The 19,078-nt window shown below is 39.1% G+C and overlaps 1 protein-coding gene across 3 annotated transcripts in view; it reads left to right on the forward strand.

The window, feature by feature from the left end:
• The window catches only part of st6gal2a (ST6 beta-galactosamide alpha-2,6-sialyltranferase 2a), a 49,154-nt gene that overhangs the window by 23,558 nt on the left and 6,518 nt on the right, over positions 1-19,078 (forward strand). For all 3 annotated transcript variants that reach the window (XM_043248733.1, XM_043248736.1, XM_043248735.1), the window contains exons 2-6: positions 3,729-3,785; positions 5,965-6,955; positions 14,817-14,914; positions 16,976-17,077; positions 18,200-18,374. In XM_043248733.1, the coding sequence (XP_043104668.1) occupies positions 6,034-6,955; positions 14,817-14,914; positions 16,976-17,077; positions 18,200-18,374 (1,297 nt within the window). In that variant the 5' untranslated portion in view covers positions 3,729-3,785; positions 5,965-6,033. The remainder of the gene's footprint in view (positions 1-3,728; positions 3,786-5,964; positions 6,956-14,816; positions 14,915-16,975; positions 17,078-18,199; positions 18,375-19,078) is intronic.

Raw genomic sequence — 19,078 nt, forward strand, 5'->3', positions numbered from 1 at the left:
AAACTCTGCTTATGAGGGTCTTTCGAATGCTTTGAATCTGTGAACACCGTGTGCCATTTTCCCAGTTTATTCAGCCTTGTAAAATAACACTGCTGATTATTTAGTTAGTTAGGTGCCCACACGCCAGTGATTCAGAGGAACCTCTCTTCAACACCTTCCTCCTTTGCTGTCGTCTTTGTCCTTTCCTCTGCCTGTCTCTGTTCTTTCTCGGGGACGTGGTCCAGATGGTGGCTTTATTTCTGGTTGCTGGTGAAATCTGTGTTGGTTTATTTAAGACGCTTTTCCAGCTGGGTGAAAGCAGCGCATTTGTACAGCTCATGTGCATTTGTGCCGCGCTAAATGGACGCCAGATCCGGGGCGCAGGTGAGGTTTCTCTCCCCCGGTGTTCGAGAGGATGTAGCTGGACTGCATGGCTCGGGTTAATGCGACGGCTGCGCTTTTGAAGACCTCTATGGATTCGGTGACGTAAGGAATCCTGCGCGACTGTTGAAATGTCTGGCGGTGGGTTGGGTTACCGGAGTGCATTAGCAATGTAGATGAAGGGTTCAGGTTAATGGGTTCAACGTGTAGCACTGAGCATGTGTTTGCTCATCAATCCGCTCTCCATGTACATGCAGTCAAATGACCTCTGTGTTGATTTCCCCTCATCGCTGCACTGCGGCAGGGAGGCTTTCAGAGGGCTCTCGGCCGGTCATCCATAATGGAGAGCGCTGTAAACGCCAAACGGGGTCACCCAGAGACGGACCGAATCGAGACCGGCAGTCTCAAGGTCGCCTGCTCACAAACCCCTTTCTTATCGCTTCTGTTCTCACTTTTGCTTCTCCTCTTGTATATTGATTGCCTTCCACAAGGACAGAACAAGCCTCGAGTGTAAACGTTGTGTTTGGTGAAATTGATGAAACGCTTGTGGGATTGTCAGCGTGGGAGAATAAAATGGTCTAACAGATTTCTGTGGGACCGCCAGAGGAACGATTTGCTCTTGCTCTCTGACCCTCAGGATGAAACGGACCGTTTCTGTTACTGTAGTTTTAATGCCCTGCCAACACGTTCACCGGGCCAATCAAGTGAAAGGAAATAGATTCATTTTAGCAAAGGTATTTTTAGCATGGGGGCAATAGCGTGAAATATAGAGGTATATAGGGTGATGTGGACATAGGTACGTTGTAAATAAACACAGTACACGCATATATTATGTAAACAAACTTTCATTTAATTATATAATGTCGTTTTTTGGTGGCTTTTCACAAATGTCATCAAGTTTCTGTTTATTCGTTTATTAGTTTTCTCGTTTATTTTTGTTGTGTTGACTGTTCGATGAATCCCTACAGAGTAAAAATGGTAAAAATGATGCGCAAAGCTCTGAAATGAAATCGGTTCGGCTAATGAAGCTTTGCACAAGTGGTTTTTCATGCAAAACCACAGCGCAGGTCCAGAATGAGTGCTGTACTACTTCCACACATGATATTAATTTGTCTGAAGCCATTGCAGATGTTTCTAGGGAACAAGCTGTGAGTGTGCGACGTTTCTTGTGCGTTTTAGTGTGCGAGAGAGTGGCTTGCATAATGACCTGAAAGAGCTCTGGGAAGTCACCCGGTTTGATGGGTCTTGCGAGTCTAATGAATAATGTAAAGGATGTGCCGTGTAGCTCCCACGCTTCTCTCCGCTCCTTCACTGCCGTTGCCCCTTGTTATGTCCTTCCCTCTATTTGTACGTTCTCTCTATTTCTGTCTATTCGCTTCTTTTACCTTGTCTTGGCCCAGTCGTATCGCATTGCACTTGGGGTTTTATGTAGATTTCTGCAGTTACATTGTGTTTGTGTCTGTCACATTGCAGGAAATGTGGTAAGCAGACCATGTCTGATACTTTTTTTTTTTTTTCTCTCTATCTCAAACCATATCCTGTGTCATGACTTAAGTGTTGCTTCTAATAAGGAAATGATCGTGTTCACTTGAAATGTCAAGAAGTGCCATCTTCAACATCTTTTAATTTTTATATAAAAATAAAATTTTGATTTATGTCGGCCCTTTTGTCATTAATTTTGCCCTGTACTTCCGCATTGAACTGTTAATTTATTTCCACCTTTGCGATTGTCTCTACTTTCACAAAGTCACACTTGCACTGTTCATTGATGTGAAAATCCTGCCACACTCAGTCTTTCCTTCAGTGGTCTCTTCTCAAACAAACACACACACACACACACACACACACACAGAGAGAGAGAGCTGGTTCTTTACATTGAATTTGACTAAATGACACACTGCTCTACGAAATTTTATATTTTAAAGAGTAATTCTTGAAAAAGACCATGCTTTTCAGAGGAAGTTGCTCATCAAGTCATTGTGAAACACTGTCTGTATTACAAGCCAATAAGTGGGAGCACTTTTTTTCGTTATTACTGGAAAGGCATATCTAGCCTTTCATCAGTATTGGGTCACAGGTTTCCAGAAAAAAAAAAGTGTCCAAAAAGTACCTTTCCCTTCAGAGTCTTTCAGAATCTGCTTCATCACTGACGTATAGTGAATTTGTCATAAACTGTCAATTAAAAGTCCATATCCTTGCAATTTCTTTAAATCGCAACAGTTCATGTGACAGTAGTGGTTCAACCCACAGACAGTTTAAAAAAAAAAAATGGAAGTAGTGTCTGTGACATTACCCATAGATTTCTGAAGAGCGTTTTTGAAGCTTAAAGTGGGCGGAGTCGGCGGTCACCATCGTGTCACCACATGTCACTCTCAAACTGAAATTGAAATCGGGCAAATAGGTGGGAACTCACTGATGAAACCAGGTCCCTTTCTCGACGGTGGATAGTAATAGTGTCTAAACCACAGGAAGTGTGTTGAGTGATAGTTTCCACCATATCATGCTGGTTGATATGTTGGATTGATTGGTTGATATGCTTTGATTTAGACACATCATGGGTCAACAATTTCTTATTCAGTTTCTATTTTACAACACCCAACAGCTTTTTTTGAAGCATTCAGAGAAGTCCACAACACGCTGTTCTTTAGCCTCAGCACAACTCCTCCCGAGTAACCCTGTGAATCCTGCATAATGGGATCTTTGCTCCCCTCAGCTATTTAACTCCCACAGTGGAATGTTTTCTTGAAGATGGTGACATTTGTTCTCAAGCGCTGTAGTGGTGCAGCTCTAAATGAGATGAAGTTTGGTCTCTAAATTCATGACTGTTGGTCTGTCAGTTGTTGGACAAATGTATCTTCCTTTTAAAAGCACCACCAGTAAGGATTTTAGATTCACTTATCCATTATTGGACAAAGAGTTCAGATGTTCTTGTTTGAGGGGTTGGCCACTGAGGATTTGTTTTGTCCCGCTACACCAGCAGCATGTTATTGTCGCAGTCAGCACTGTAGTGTATTGAAGTTAGGAATCCACTTCACTTCCTCTTTCAAACTAGCCCTTCCTGCAAAAGTGCATGACAAAACCAAAACCAAATGTCCAGTCTCAATGCGTTTTGTTCTGAGGAAGAGGCTTATGACGTCCAAAGATATCTTTTAGTTAGACGCTTGAGTGACACAACGATTATTTTTTATTTTAGTTTTTTTTTTTGTGATATTTTTTTTTTTTTTTTTTTTTTTTTTTTTTTTTCACTGAAGGGATCATGTGACCAACAAACCAAATGCTGGTTTAAACAGCATTTCAGCAGGGTTGATTCAAGTTTCCTCTCAAAAGACTGTTATTGTCTCTAATTGCTGTCTTCTTTTGTCTCGCAGGGACAGACGAACTGTTTGAGGATAAATGGGTTCAAGGAAATAGGAACTACAGTGAAGGTATGTGAATGTTTTTTTGTTTTTTTTTTTTTCTTTTTCTTTCTGCGAGGATTGGGTTAGGTGATCGAAAATATGATCAGCTCAATATCGAAACAGAATGTAAAATTTCCGTCTATTTGGATTACAGTTTTCACAATAACATCAAACAAGCCAAAAAACTTGTGTGTGTGGGTGAAATGGGTAAGAAACAGAAACTTCTGAAAAAATCATTACATAGTTGTATTACCTATTTGTTTATCTTTGATTTCATTTCAATTATATTTTCAGAAGTGCGTTTAAATGGCTCAGAATCTGCAGAAATCAGTTCGCTGATAAATTCCATTCATTCAATTTAAAAAATCATAAAATGGTTAATAAAAAGGCTAGATGTGGAAAAAGCAATCTTACCTGTTTTTCTGACTGACAAATATGTATGACAGTGGTTTCTTTTTTCCCCCCACAAATAGACGATGGAAAGTGTTATGACAGCAGGTGCTCTCATGTCTAAATTGAGATCTGCAGTTAGAGAATAGCGAAACGATACAGAAAACTAACGGTGTATCATGAGTGGTCTCAGGGGGCCTTTTTTCTCAAAGGAAAAAGAAGAATGTTTTTTCTGTTTTTGACAGAATTGGTTAATGTCTAGGTTACTTTTTCTAATCTATGCAGCTTGTCAAGTAAAACCTTTTTAAATTTCATGGACTGATAGTGTTATTTTTAAACACACCCACCCCCATCATAATTTTTGGTTTTCTCAGCTGTACTCAGGATGAGTAAATTATAGTAATATTGAGTATAGTGTGTGTGTGTGTGTGTGTGTGTGTGTGTGTGTGTGTGTGGTGTTGGGGGCAATGTATTACAAGTAAAGTAAGTTACATAATCAGATTACTTTTAAATAGGTAGTAAAGTAACACATTTATGATTTTTTGAAGGAAATATTCAAGTTACTTTTTCAAACAAGTAACGGCAGTTACTTCTCCTGTGTCATATTCATGCAATCTGAGCTGTGCCCTCTACTGTACAGACATCAATTCACATTTCCTTCAGCCTGATGTGCATTCATTTCACTTTTCATTTGTTATAGAACTTTTTATATTTAAAACAAACAAGCAAGCCCTGCCAAGATTACCAAAAAGTAATGTAACGCATTACTTTCGATTAAAAAGTAAAGTATAAAATTAGTTACTTTAGGGAGTAACGCAATATTGTAATGTATTACTTAGTTATTTAGTACAATGTATATACGTTTTCTTTTTTTCTGGTGGCTGTGATTGATAGTATTAGTAGTAGTTTCTGTCAATATCTATATACAAGGCTTGGCATTAACATCCGCCAACCCACCAAACGTGAGAGGATTTCTATGGAAGCCCGTTTCCGCCACTGAAAGAAAAAGTTATTGCGACTTGCAGTTGAGTGTTTATGTCTCACAATTGTGAGATATAAACTCTCAATAGCAAGTTATGAAGTCAGAAATGGGAGGCGCAAAGTCGCAAAAGTCAGGTATAAAGTGAGACTTTACATCTCAGAATTCTGGCTTTATAACTCTTTATACCAATTGTGTGATATAAAGATGCAGTTCTGACTTTATAACTCGCAATTGTGAGTTTATATTTCACAATTCTGAGAAAATAAGTCCAGTTTTGAGTGGGGGGGGGGAGAGACTGATATGTTCTGAAAGAATTCCCGAGTTTATTTCTCACAATTCTGAACGGAGATAATAAAGTCACAATAAACATCAAAACGTTGAGTCAATGATTGAGTGGTCTATTCATAAGGGCACTTCTTTCATTCTTGAATGAATCTTGAATGCTGCCACCCACTCATAGTAGCTTTTTTTTTTGCAACAGTTCATATTTAGAATTAAAAAAAAAAACTATTAAATGCATGCATAATCTTTTAAAATATGAAAGAGGATAGGATAAAATGTCCTTTTAAATAGGTATTAAATAGGTAATAGGTTTTAAATGGGTAAAATGGACACATTTGTGTGCAGTTACAAGTTGTATAAAATGTAATTTTCCAACAAAATTGTGGCCAGTGAAAATGCTGAGTGGCTAGTAGATTTGGAAAATCATTAGCCACAAAAACAAAAAAAATTAAAATTAATCAAAATCACAATTTTTTTTTTAAATAAATGAGTATGTGTTGGTGCGTGTATATGTGTGTGTTAAGAGTTTAACCATTCCTGTCCTCTTTGTAGGCCTCCTGCTGACCCTTCTGTAGTTGGGTCTGGAGTGCAGCGGTGTGCGGAGGAGAGGACTTCTGAAAGATGAAATCCAGTCTGAAACAATGGCGGCGGCTCGCCCTCGGCCTCATGCTAGTCTGGGTTCTGCTGTTTCTGGCGCTCCTCTCCTACTTCATGGAGTCCCGAGTGGACGACCCGCACTCGGTGGCCGCTCTCTCTTACACGGACACTCGCCGCCTGACCTCACTGCAGAGTAACCCCCGCACCATTATGGCCACCCACCTTGGGCTTGGCATCTCCTCAACCCCCCCTGCCTCCAGCAACACCCGACAAGAGAGAAGCCAGGAGGAAAACCCCAGCGCCGACCCCCAGCCCAGTCCGCTCAGCCAGGAGGCCTACCCCTATCCCGACCCTCAGAGCCTGGCGGCATGGTCTGCATTCGGCACCCAGGACGTGGGCTCCAGATCGGCCGCTGTGAGTCGCAACCGCGAGCGGCAGGAGTATAATCAGGATTCCCCTCAACAGGATGAAGAAGACGAGGAAGAGGTGGTGGGAGGGGAAGAGGAAGACGAGGAGGAGGGAGATGAAGGAAGGAGGAGGAAGACTAAACGGCTGGCTGTGCGTGACGACTCTGACCCCGATGAGTACTACATTCCCAGGTCGAAATCCGTAGTGCGCAGCCTGTGGAAAGGGAGTTTGTCCCTGGGCATGCTCAGTCCTCGCCTGCAGAGAGCTATGAAGGACTACCTGAATAATAATAAACACGGCGTGGCCTACAGGGGGCACCGGAAGGCTCAACAGAGCGGCCAGCAGGTGTTGTGTGAGCTGAAGAAGGGGGAAAAGGTTCGAACTTTGGATGGGGCCGAGATGCCTTTCTCCAATTTGGGCTGGCAGAAGATTGTGCCTGCTTTACCTTTAAGCCAGCTCTACGGGCCAGGCTTCCAGACCTGCGCTGTGGTCACCTCCGCGGGAGCCATGCTTCACTCGGGACTCGGCAAGGAGATCGGTGAGTTTAAGAGGAAAAATCCAAGCTTTCTACAGTACCCAATATCATTTATTGTTGTAGGAATTACCTGAAAATAACTATCAGTAGTAGTAGTAGTAGTAGTAGTAGTAGTAGTAGTAGTATGGTAAAACATTAACAACTGAACAAAATAATAATAATAACAATAATACTATTTTTATTTGAATAATAAATAGTTTTTCATAATGTGATATGATGATGATAGTAATAGTAATAATAATAAAAATTGCCACTTTTATTATTACATTTGTCAAAATACGGATAAATAATAACTTTAACAACGACAATGATGATGATGATTACTATTATTATTGTTGTTATTATTATTATTTATTTATATTTGCACATATATGCTTTTAACATCAATCCTTAAAAATTCACATTTAATAACCAAAAAGCTTCAAAAGCTGTATTTTATGATGTTGTGATATCTAAATTCACTAGAAGCATTAAAACGGTTTGTGTTTATGGTATCCTTTTTTTTTGTATCATTCATTGTTTTGAGCAGTTTTGAAATCAGATTTCTGCCTTTCATGATTTTTTTTTCCATGAAATAATGAATAAAACAAAATCACCGAGAGAGCTTATTAATATTGTTTAGATTTTTAAAAGTGGTTTATTCCTGTTTATTGATTTCTAACATGCTAAATTATTCTCTCTAGTAATATAGTTCATTAGCCTGACTGTTGTGGACCGTTCACGCTTGCCAAGTGTCAAACTGTTTTGGATGTGACTCACCCAGTCAGATTTCAAAGTCGTAACGATTACTTAAAAATTAAAGAGAGACAGAGAGAGACAAATTGTCAATGATTTAATATTTCTTACATTTTTTTTATGCTTGAAGTTGCTTCTGACCTTTACCTTCATAGATGCTTGAAAACCAGAATAGCTGTCCTCGTTTAGTCTCCTGATTTGAAACTAGCCCGTGAAGAGAGGCCTTGTTTTTGGTTGGGTTTAGGAACCGTTCTCGCTTTCTTCTCTTCACTTGTGGTTTTTTGTTTCCGTGGTGATGCCAGTTTCTCTGAAAGGGTCAGTGGGATACTGATGCCCTTTACGGTTACATAACCACAAGTATCACAGAGCACACAAAGAGCCCAGATTCTTCCAGCTTTGGCATCTATGGTGGCAGAGCGGTAGTGGGCACAGAGGACGGGTTTCCATGGTGATGGCGCAGCTTTTGTTGTTTCTCAGGATAATGGTGACTGTGCTGTCACATGAAGACATTTGGTAGTGATGAGACAAATAGTTTCACAGTCATTTGCAGAGTAGACTATTTCGAACCATCTTTTCTATCACTGTTCTAATTACATTTGTACTTGTACTCATGGGCTTCCTCTCTCTCTCTGTCTCGCTTCATAATTGCACTAAATATCACAAAATTTCCCTGTGGGGCAATATCTTTTCTTCAATATTTATATTTCACTGCTATTGTAATGATAGAGCAAGTAGCATTTGTGTATTTCAGCCAGTTAGTTTATGCTGTTATTCTATTGTCATCCTATTGTTTTTATTATGCCAGATTTTTCTCTCAGTCCATAAAACTGTATTTTAAGTTGGTTTTTTTTTTGTTTTTTTTTAGTTCTGTACTGACGTAAATTTGAATGAGACTGATTATCGTAAAATTAAAAAAAAAAGTACAATAAGGATATAAGCCAACTATTGGACAATTCTGGTATTCATTTTCAGTTCATTCAAGTTCACAGAAGTTAATCACTGCTCCTGTCTGATTTATTTGTTGGACAAAATGGCAGATGTGGCATTATGATTGTTCAGATCGCCTGTGAATCAAGCTCTTTGCCACGGGTCAATTGGGGTGAATTTAGTTTAGCAAAATGACATGCCATTTTACTAAAGTAGACAACAGTTAAAGCAATAGCTCACCTTAAAATGAGAATTTGCTACATTTTCTTGCCCTCACTGGCTCTCCGAGATGTAGATAAGTTTGTTTCTTCTTGGGCAACAGATTTGGAGAAATTTAGCATCATGTCCGTGCTCATCAATGTATGCTCTACAGTAAATGGGTGCCATCGGTCCTTCAATTAAAGGGATAGTAGACCCCGAAATCAAACTTATCACCACATCTTTTTTTTTTACGTATTGTTCCAACAGTGTTGCTACAGTGACGTTACAGTCGAAAATTGTTAAAAAAAGTGGTTATTTTTGTAGCTTCATAACATTTTACAGTTTAAACACTGATGGCAGATAGAGTATTCTGACAAAGTATGTGATACTTGACCTTGACAGTTTTAGTTAATTGTCCCAGTTTTCATCCGAAATATCTTAAATTGTGTTCCTGAATATGAACAAAGCCTTTACGTGTTTGGAACAACATGGGGGTGATTTAATGACAAAATGTTCATTTTGGGGGGGAATAACCCTTTAACATCTAGCGAAGTAAAAAAGCTTTGTGTTTATAAGAAACTTTAAGGTTGTAGGTTTCAAACTTCATTGAGGGGAAATCCAGAATTCTACCTTTTGTTGTTCGAGTTTACATTTATATTGGCTGTTTAGTGGCTAAATGTCGCTCGAACAAGGTTTGCCAAGACCAAACAAATCATTTATAGTGTTCATGCCACCGAAGAACTGCGCTCTGTAATGGCTGTATGCAGCTGTATTGATTGAACTGCTTGTTACAGTTGTTGTAGAGTAGCGGTATTACTTCACTCACAATATATAAGTATGTCTTGAATTGATTTTCCTTCAATTTTAATTCAGACCGAGGTCAGTTTTGATCAGGTTCTATTCCTGCACAGCCCCTTTAGCCTGTCTATTAAATTCAGCTCGTCTTGTCTAAACATTTCCCATCAGCCATGCCAACCTAGTGTGCCCTCCAAATATACTCAAGGACGAGCCAGAGAGCCAGCAAAGGCTACAGCACAGCCAAAAGCAGATCTGCCAGAGCTCTCCGTGAAAGCCTGTCTCCGGCTCCGCTCATCTAAACCGTATTATTTCCCTGAACATTCATCTATGCATATTAAAATATGGCCATTATTTAAAAAAAAAATTCTGTTTCCTCACACTGTTTTGTTTGGTAATTGCCGCTCTGTTATCAACACTGTAGTTTGTAGTTTATAACGTAAAATCGTTCCAGAGAGAGTCCGGCTTCGAGTCACATTACCGCTGCTATCATATGCAATGCTGTGCAATTTCTCAGCTGTTTCTTTTAGTTTTTTCGGCTCTAAATGCGTCTACCATCCCAGTCTCAGACAAAACGCCTACGGACACCCACGGTCCGTTTGCTGAATGTCTGATGCATATTGCTCACCAAAATGGGCAAGTATTTTCACTTTCTATTTTTTTCAGTAATATTACTTACTGTAATATTACATCCTCAGATATGCGATGTTTTGTTACTGAACACTCGCTCGTTAACTGACAAGGCAAACCTGGGCGTGTTATTTTTAAAGGAAACTTGGCAAGCGCCCAATGACTTTTTGAACTTAAATCTCCTAACACCACCTGGATACGACGATCTCTCTCAACCTCGCCTCTATCGTAGAGGCGGAGAGTTGGCTTTAGTTCATCAAGAGAGTCTCAAAACAATAAAGATTGAATTCCAGGACACCGTTTCTTTTAAATTTTTTGCACTGAAAATGACCAACAAAACATCAATGGATTTTTTTTTTCTCTGAGGTCAGTGAGTGACTTCACATTCCTTGTAAACAAAAAAAACAAACAAACCAAAAAAAAAAAATCTTGCTTATCATAAGATCTGTTTGGTTGTTTCATCCGCTCTCTCTTAGTCAATAATGTTGTCTACCTTGTCAGATTGTCTTCTATCTGCCAGTCCATCTGAAATATGCAGCATCTATAACAATGCCATCTCTCAGATACTCGCTACGGGACGTGGTTTGGAAAGCTGGACTACACGTTCACTGACTGGCTTTGAAAGATCATCTGCTATATTACCGTACAGCCCTCAATACGGCAAGATCTTGATATGTCTCCATTCGTATCAGGAACTCTATTTTCAAGCCCAAATCTATCGTCAACAAATTCACTAATCCTCAAAAACATGTTATTTTCACCTCGGAGGTACTTGTGAATGACTTTTCTTACTGCTTCTCAAACAAACTGAATGCGATTTACTGAATCTATACTTAAAGGTACCTCTTGTATAGCTGATCCGAATGCTAAATTGTTGTTAGCTGACTCGACTCATTTAACGTCCGCAGTTACTCCCATACTAAACGCAAAAAAACAACAGCAGCTCTCGACTACAGAGATATGAATAATTATAGGCCAATCTCAAATATACCAGTCATAAGTAAAATTCTTGAGAAAGTTTTAGCCTCACAGTTCAGTTCAACGACAATCACCTTTTTGCAAGCTTTCCAATCAGGTTTTCGTTCATCGCACAGCACTGAAACGGCTCATCTTCATGTGATAAATGACATTCTCATGTTTATGGACTCGGGATTAATAAGCAGTTTGATGATTCTCAATGTGTCTGCCATAAAATACTCATCTCTTTGCTTTCTGATATTAGCATCATTGGCTCAGCTCTCTTCTGGCTCGTTTCCTACATTAGCAATAGAAAATACTTCACCGTACAAGTCTGCCGCTGCTTTGGTTTCACAGGGTGCTCCTCAAGGTTCGGTTCTCGGTCCGCTCCTGTTTATTTATATATATATATATCCATCCACTGGGGAACATCATTAGCAAGCATGGGCTACAATAGCATTGCTATGCTGATGATATTCAAATTGACCTAACCGCCAATGCAAATAGGTCCACAATCCCTGACTCGCTCACTGCTTGCATCCGTGACATCAAGCAATAAATGTCACTAAATTTGCTCAAATTTAAATAATGACAACACTGAAATATTGTTAATTGGATCGGATGGATCAGTTCATCTGTCCGAATGTCTTATTTGACTCAACGCTATCTTTTGCTGATCACTTTTCTACTGTTGTGAAATCCTCTTTCTTTCATCTTCGTAACATTGCACGTCCTTACTAACTCTAGCTGATGCAGAAATCTTAATCCATTCAGTAAAAACATCACGTCTTGATTATCGCAATGCTTTTTGTCTTGGGCTTCCTAAAAAAACGTATTGCAAGACTACAGCATGTACAAAACTCGGCAGCAAGAGCTCTCACTACACCAGGCGTTCTTCTCTCATAACTCCCGTATCGCATGACCTTCACTAGCTTCGTGTAGCTTCACACATTCGTTTTAAGATCTTACTGTTAACATTCAAAGCACTGAATGGTCTTGCTCCTCCTCACCTGACTGACCTGCTTTATTCCTGTACTTTGCTAAGGCTAGTTTGGGTGGTGGTGCTATTAAGAGATGTATGTCTTAGTTCACTTATCTGTTTGCAAGGGTCGTGAAAATTAATCAAATAGATGCGTAGCATACATTAGAGTGTAGTTTTCCAAATAAAATGTTAGCATCTCACAGTGATTTCCTTTCAGTAAAAGCTTCTCCACACAAAATCAATCTCTGCATGGGCTCTGATTTTGGTCCACTTCTAGAGCTCATTAAAAAACCGCATCACGTGCCAGCCATCTTCCTAAAGTTGTAATGAAAAGAGCTTGACTGTTGTCGAGAAAAGCTTTAAAGACTCCCTGTGGTTTTGGTGCAGCTTTTGGAGCGATAAAGGCTCGCGAACACTGCTTTAAATGAAATCAACAAATTATTTTCAATTTTCAACTTATTTTTCAACTTAGATTTTTTTATATATATTTTAATAAACAAAAGATAGCCCACAAAATATATACATATACACACACACACACATTTTTCTGTATTGTAAAGCTTTTTTCCTGTAGTTTTTCCTATTATATGGTGTTTTCTATTTTCAGTATGGATTTTGAAACTGATATTTTGTTCAAAACAATGTTCCTGTAAAGCAATAGCATTACTCCAGCAACGCTTTTGTGGGCTATCTTTTGTTTATTGTGTTTTCAATACATCCGTCCACAAGAGGTGCATAGACAATCTGACAGACATCAACCCCAAGCACGTAGGCTGTAGTCTACCAGTATAAGGTGCCATGTGGACTAAACCTTGAGCTGTCAAAGGTCCGCTTCAATGAGACTCTTGGCACTCTGGTTGTTGGTCTTCATCTGCCACCTAGTGGTATTGAATGTCTCTCCACAAAGCACAAATACATAAACCATTAATTTAATTGTTCATCGTTTTCAGAGGGCTTTCTGTTCGGATGTTCTTTTCACATCCTGTGTCTATATAATTTCTCACCATTTCTCTCTTTCACACACATGCGTGGGCTCTTTTCCTCTCCTGATGTGACTTATATTCTCTCAGGAGATTGATGTCCCTGTCAAAATAGTGGGGACATGCTCAATGTCAAGCTCAAATTTACTGCTTTGAAAATATTGCTGGTTGATGAAGGCCCATAAACGGCATGTCAGCTGAACGGAGAGATGGATGAGGAGGTGAGGCGCTTCCTTCATAAGATCTGTCATAGTCACGTCATGTCCGGGGGGGAAAACGCTATTCATCATTGACTTGATTCTCTCTCTCTCTCTCTCTCCTCTTCCTGTGTGTGTGTGTGTGTTTTAGATTTTGAAGTATAATGAATACGAGTTTTGAATGAATGTTATATTGCAGTAAGCAGTTCGTCCACTAGAGCGCACTATTGTCTTAGACTTCAGCCTGATCAGATAATAGTAGAATGATATTCTTTATTAAATATTAACCTGGTGTAAAATGTTAATATATAAACAAACAATACATTTTTGCATAAGTGCAAAAAGATTTTTCTTTATTTCTATTCTTAAATTCTTTTAATTAGGTGTATTGATTAAAAAATATATTGCATGTTATATATAGGGTAATAATAGTAAATTATATATAATATAGTGTCCTTGTTGCATGTTTACTAGCAGTTAACCATAAACATCATCATAATCCTAACCCTATAATAAGTAAATGTTGTCAATTAATATTACTCAGTTACAAATGCACATTAAAATTAAGGGATTTTTTTTTGTTGTTTGTTAGTTTTTTTTTTTTCTGTGTAATTCTTTTTTGTGTTTATATCACAATCACTTGCCAGGTTCATAAACAGAGGGGTTTTTTATCTAAGAAATCCCGACTAATCACTTTCTGTCATTTGTCATATCTCTGTTTTTTGTTTCCGTTTAGTTTTTTTGGCCCGATCTAATACGCTGATACGGAATAAAACATGACTTGGAGGCCTGAGGTCGTACAGGCATCATTTTACAAAAAATCATACAATTGACAAGCAGTTCGGATCCGAATAACATCGGTTCTCACCAGTGTCATACCTGAACGTGAGACACCAAGTTTGAATAGGTGGAAGTGTGAATGACATTTGAGAGCCACGGTGAAGGGCACTTCTCATTTTTTTGAGTGAACTCAGCCTGACCTTTAAAGTCACTCAATCTCACGGCAGATTAAATGGGACGTATTCAATCAATAAAAAGCCCTTGGAGGTGAAGCCAGTAATAAATGCCATCTAACTTTGTTCTCCGTTAAACAAGCTGCTCGCACGCTTCCCAACAGCAGGTTACAAGCTGGAGCGTTACGAGGAACGTGTTCACTAGTGCTCTCCATTCTTACTGATCAGTGACCACCACGTCCTGCCATTTCCTCCATTGCACCCGATGCGTTTTCCATTTGCAGCCTCGCTCCATGTTAAAAGAAAACCCATTCAGAAAAACACATCGTCTGTTTCGATGACGGCTCGAGGCCTCGTTTTCTCTTCCTCTCAGGTCATGTTGTTTCGTCTTGCGATCTGAAGATGTGCAGGAGTGAAAATGCCTTTGTTGTTCACCGTTCTTGTTTTTTTTTTCGTGACTCAGTCCAAGGCACGATCTGATTGAAGCTCCAATTTGTGTAATTCCAGACTCCCATGAAGCAGTGCTGCGTTTCAATACAGCTCCCACCGAGGGTTATGAAAGAGACGTCGGGAATAAAACCACGATACGCATCATCAACTCTCAGGTGAGCGACGTTTGATGTTTTCAGTTGTTCCTTCCAGTGTTGCGACTTTTCCTGCGAATCAGCCGCATAATTGAAGCAGATCTCCGCCGAACACCCTCTGGCTCACGTCCTCTGGCTGTGTGTGTGTGTGTTTTCTGAGTCATCGTGTCCTGGTGGACTCGAGCTCGCTATGCAGAACTGAGACCGAGCTGCGTTGAAGTTATTGAATGTGCCGCGTGCTTTTCACGAACGGTGGTTTATTGTTATAAGCAGTGTCTGAGGAAATAAGATATTGCCATTTACTCACCTGCGAGACGTTTTAAACCCGTGTGAGCTGTTTTGGAGATGGTGACCATGAACTGTTAGAGCCATGAACAAAATAATCATTCTAAGTGTAACCAAATTTCTGTCCGAGTCGGGCCAAATTCATCTCATTAAATGAGTAAAAATATAAATCCTTTTTTACAGGCTATTCATTAAACCTAAGAGGAATATGCAAAATCCCATACAAGAAAGAGAAGCAATTGCAAAAGAAAAAAACTATACAATTTAATAATAATAATAATAACAGCCTGTATTAATATTAACACAAATATTACAGCCAGTGAATTGCGTCTTAGTGCTTTATTCTGATTGGCTGACGGGTAATACAGCACATACCTGTTTTATAATACTGCACTGCTTTCTTTGATGCGCTCAGACACACAGAGAGAGATCGTGCTGCGCATAAACATTCAGGAGCGCACAAACTTGTCATTGCATCCCTGCAACTTTTTTTATTTTTTTCAAACATGCTGGATCGCTACGTTTCATATTGCTAAGCAGGGAGGGGGTAAGATCTAAGTAAACCTGCAGCTGCACTGTTTTTAGAGAGAGATGCAGGTAATTGACACACGCAGAGTGTCAGGGTTGCATGGGGTCCCTTTGGGAGAACGCCGTTTGAAATGACAGCACATGCGAAACTACATGAAGCAAATATTCAAAAAGCGCATATGAGCGCATCAAAACAGAGCAGGATCAGGCAATTCATAAGAGATGAACAGCACGAGTCACGTTCTCCATTCAGACAGTGAAAACACAGTACTCTTCTCTGTTCAGCACCGTACTTAACTTGAGAATTAACACATTTCTGCCAAATCAGAGGTCATTTCTACAGTATTTATTAAAAATGGTAATTAATATTACAAATGTTATTGTTATTATTGTTGAATAGTTTCTTTGTTTTTTTTTTTACAAATTTTATTGCTTACAATCATACTAATACTAATCAGCTAAGCTCTGGAGACTTCTTTCTTTTTAGATGTTTAGTTTAGATGTATTTTTGAAGTAAAATGTTAATTCTGTAAGGGCCAGACTAAAAAAAAATAATAATAATAGTACTATATATATATATATATATATATATATATATATATATATATATATATATATATATATATATATATATATATATATATATATATATATATAGTATATGAATTTCTTTGTTCTGTGGAACATAATTTGAGAAAATATATTTTGTATTGAACATAGTCTTTGGAACAACATGGGGGTGAGGAAATTATGACACAATTTATTAGCAGTTACTTTCTAGCAGTTTACACTTTTATTGTTTTTCTAGTAGGTTTCTGGCAGCACTTTTTCCAGTAAGTTATTGTAAGTGTCCTTTAGAGTTTTACAGCATGGTGCCCTTACTGCAGCTTAGTTTTACAGTATACTACTAAAGTAGTTTTATCATTTATCTTACACTTTATTACACAAGAGCTTTATTTTGAATATTTTACATTAAATACTATTGAATTAAAAAAATTCTGAAGAAGTGATTTGAGTCCATGTACAGTAGTAAATTATAACCCAAAACGGTCTGGTTACCAACAATATCTTCCTGCGTGTTCGGGAACGACTCGAGGATGAGCAATTGGATGATTTTAAATTTTTGGTTGATTTTATATTCCTTTAAATTAAAGTCAGTGATGCTTTGACGTTTTCTGTCAAAGTAGTTGGTTTCACATAACTAGTTGTGTGCCATTTCCCTCTTTTGTCTGTCTTCGCAGTGTAACGCATTGTCTGTTTTGTACGCAGATCCTGGCCAATCCCAAGCATCAGTTCAACACAAGCACACTGTATAAGAATGTATCTCTGGTGGCGTGGGATCCTGCTCCATACACCCTCAACCTGCACAAAGTGAGTACTGACTACCCAAAAACACATTAAACACGCATACAGTTTACCCACGAAGGTGTATTTTGTTGTCTTTAAACCCTATGCGCAGTCATAACTCTACAAGTTATATATATTTTTTGCGCTACATTCAGTTGAGCGAAGCTCTCACACTCCACTGTAAATCGTAAACCACTACAGCAGATCAGAAAGGATTACTGTAAATGCTTTCAATCTGTCCTTTGTGCTCTTAACTTGCTGAAACCGCCTTACAACGCCATTTCTGATGTTCCCAATCCCATCCTCCCCCATTAATGTAGGCGTGAAATAAGCCATTGATAAGATGCACACAGAATAGATGGTCATCTCCGTACCGTTTTGCCGTGACTGCCGACTCCTACAGAGTAATGTCAAGCCTCTGAGAGGATGCGTGCCATCCAGTGACCCCGTGCTTGGGTGAAGACGACGTGACAATAGCACCATTGCCGTGCCAAGTCTTTAGAAAGGAAAAAGGGTGTCCAACCACCCGAGAGCCAATTCAACTGCAGGGCTTTCACTTTCTCTTTCAATAAAGAGGTTTTTTTGTCAATAAATAGAAGTACATTTCTGCACAGGTGCAAGGTCGGCGGTTATTGTCGCGCTGTCAATCTTTCCGTCTATTTATGCTCTTCTTTTTTTCTTTCGTCTATTAATGAATGCATTAGTACGCCTCATTTCCAGCATTTCCAGAACAATATGTAATTACCATACAGTGAACATTATTAACCTGCTTTTTGTGCACAAAGAACAGAAGTACAAAACGTAAGAGAATTTTCCTTGCTAATTAATTTTAGGTTCAGTTTAATACAAGCTAGGATTTATGTATCTTAAACCAGTGTGCAATAACTGTCAGTGTTTTAAAAATGAATTACGAATGACTCTTTAAGCAGTTTAACGCTTGGCTTTATTTTTGATTTTCACAGTGTAACAGTAGGAAGTCTACAGGATATGCGTGTAATAATCTGTTGATTTGAGGCTAGATTTTGGTTTCACAACACGATGACTCTTCGATTGTTGGTGAACGTTCATAAGACATGCAGTTAAAAAAAACAAAACATAAGTGTATGTAGTTTTTGCTCATGTAGTTGTTGTTGTTGGTTTTTGTAGTGGTATTCCAATCCAGACTACAACCTTTTCACTCCATATATGGAGCACAGGATGCACTTCCCCGCGCAGCCTTTCTACATCCTGCATCCGAAATACATCTGGCAGTTATGGGACGTGATTCAGGCTAACAATCTGGAGAACATCCAGCCCAACCCACCCTCCTCAGGGTTCATAGGTAAGACACACACACACACACACACACACACGCACGCATTCTGTGCTTCAAAGGTGCAATTTAAGCAAACAATAACAAGTAAAAGTGCAACAATAATGATTGTCTTCAAACCCCTTTCACAGTCCCAGCCCAAACTTTTGCCAGTATTTGAGGTGAAATTGTTAGTTGTTCAGTCAGACAGCTCAAACAAACAGATTGCAGTTCTTGTCTTTTGTGGGACAGAAATTACAGGCTTTTTGTTACGGTCTCTAAAGAAATCAGCCGTACTTTTTAGAAACCTGTGATTTGAAGACAACACAGATGTTTTATTTGCTTCTGAATTGTCACGTTTGTCATCAAGTGACGCCCACCATTAATTATAATAGACACTTTAGCGGAGCAGCTAGTTGACGACTAAGGAAGAAACCGCAAATTGTTCACTTAACTTTTATACTCGCGTTTTTGTCCTATTGGTTTTATAAAGCGCACAAAATGGCACTTGTGGCTGTCAGGCATGTGACAAAACAAGTAGTTTTGTAGTCCGCTAATTCGGACTGGCTGTCAGTGGGGGAAAAGGCCAAACTGATGCAAGCACCCCCCGGTGATGGATTGAGTTTTCTTGGTGGGTTTGTAGGTACGTCTTCCACTCCGTCGGGAGGTTACGGGATGTCTGCTCAGTCTGTGTTGACTGCAGCTACAGGGAGAGATAGAGGAGCAGATGGACA

The sequence above is a fragment of the Puntigrus tetrazona genome, chromosome 9 (assembly GCF_018831695.1).
Source record: "Puntigrus tetrazona isolate hp1 chromosome 9, ASM1883169v1, whole genome shotgun sequence".
In the NCBI taxonomy this organism is placed as follows: Eukaryota; Metazoa; Chordata; class Actinopteri; order Cypriniformes; family Cyprinidae; genus Puntigrus; species Puntigrus tetrazona.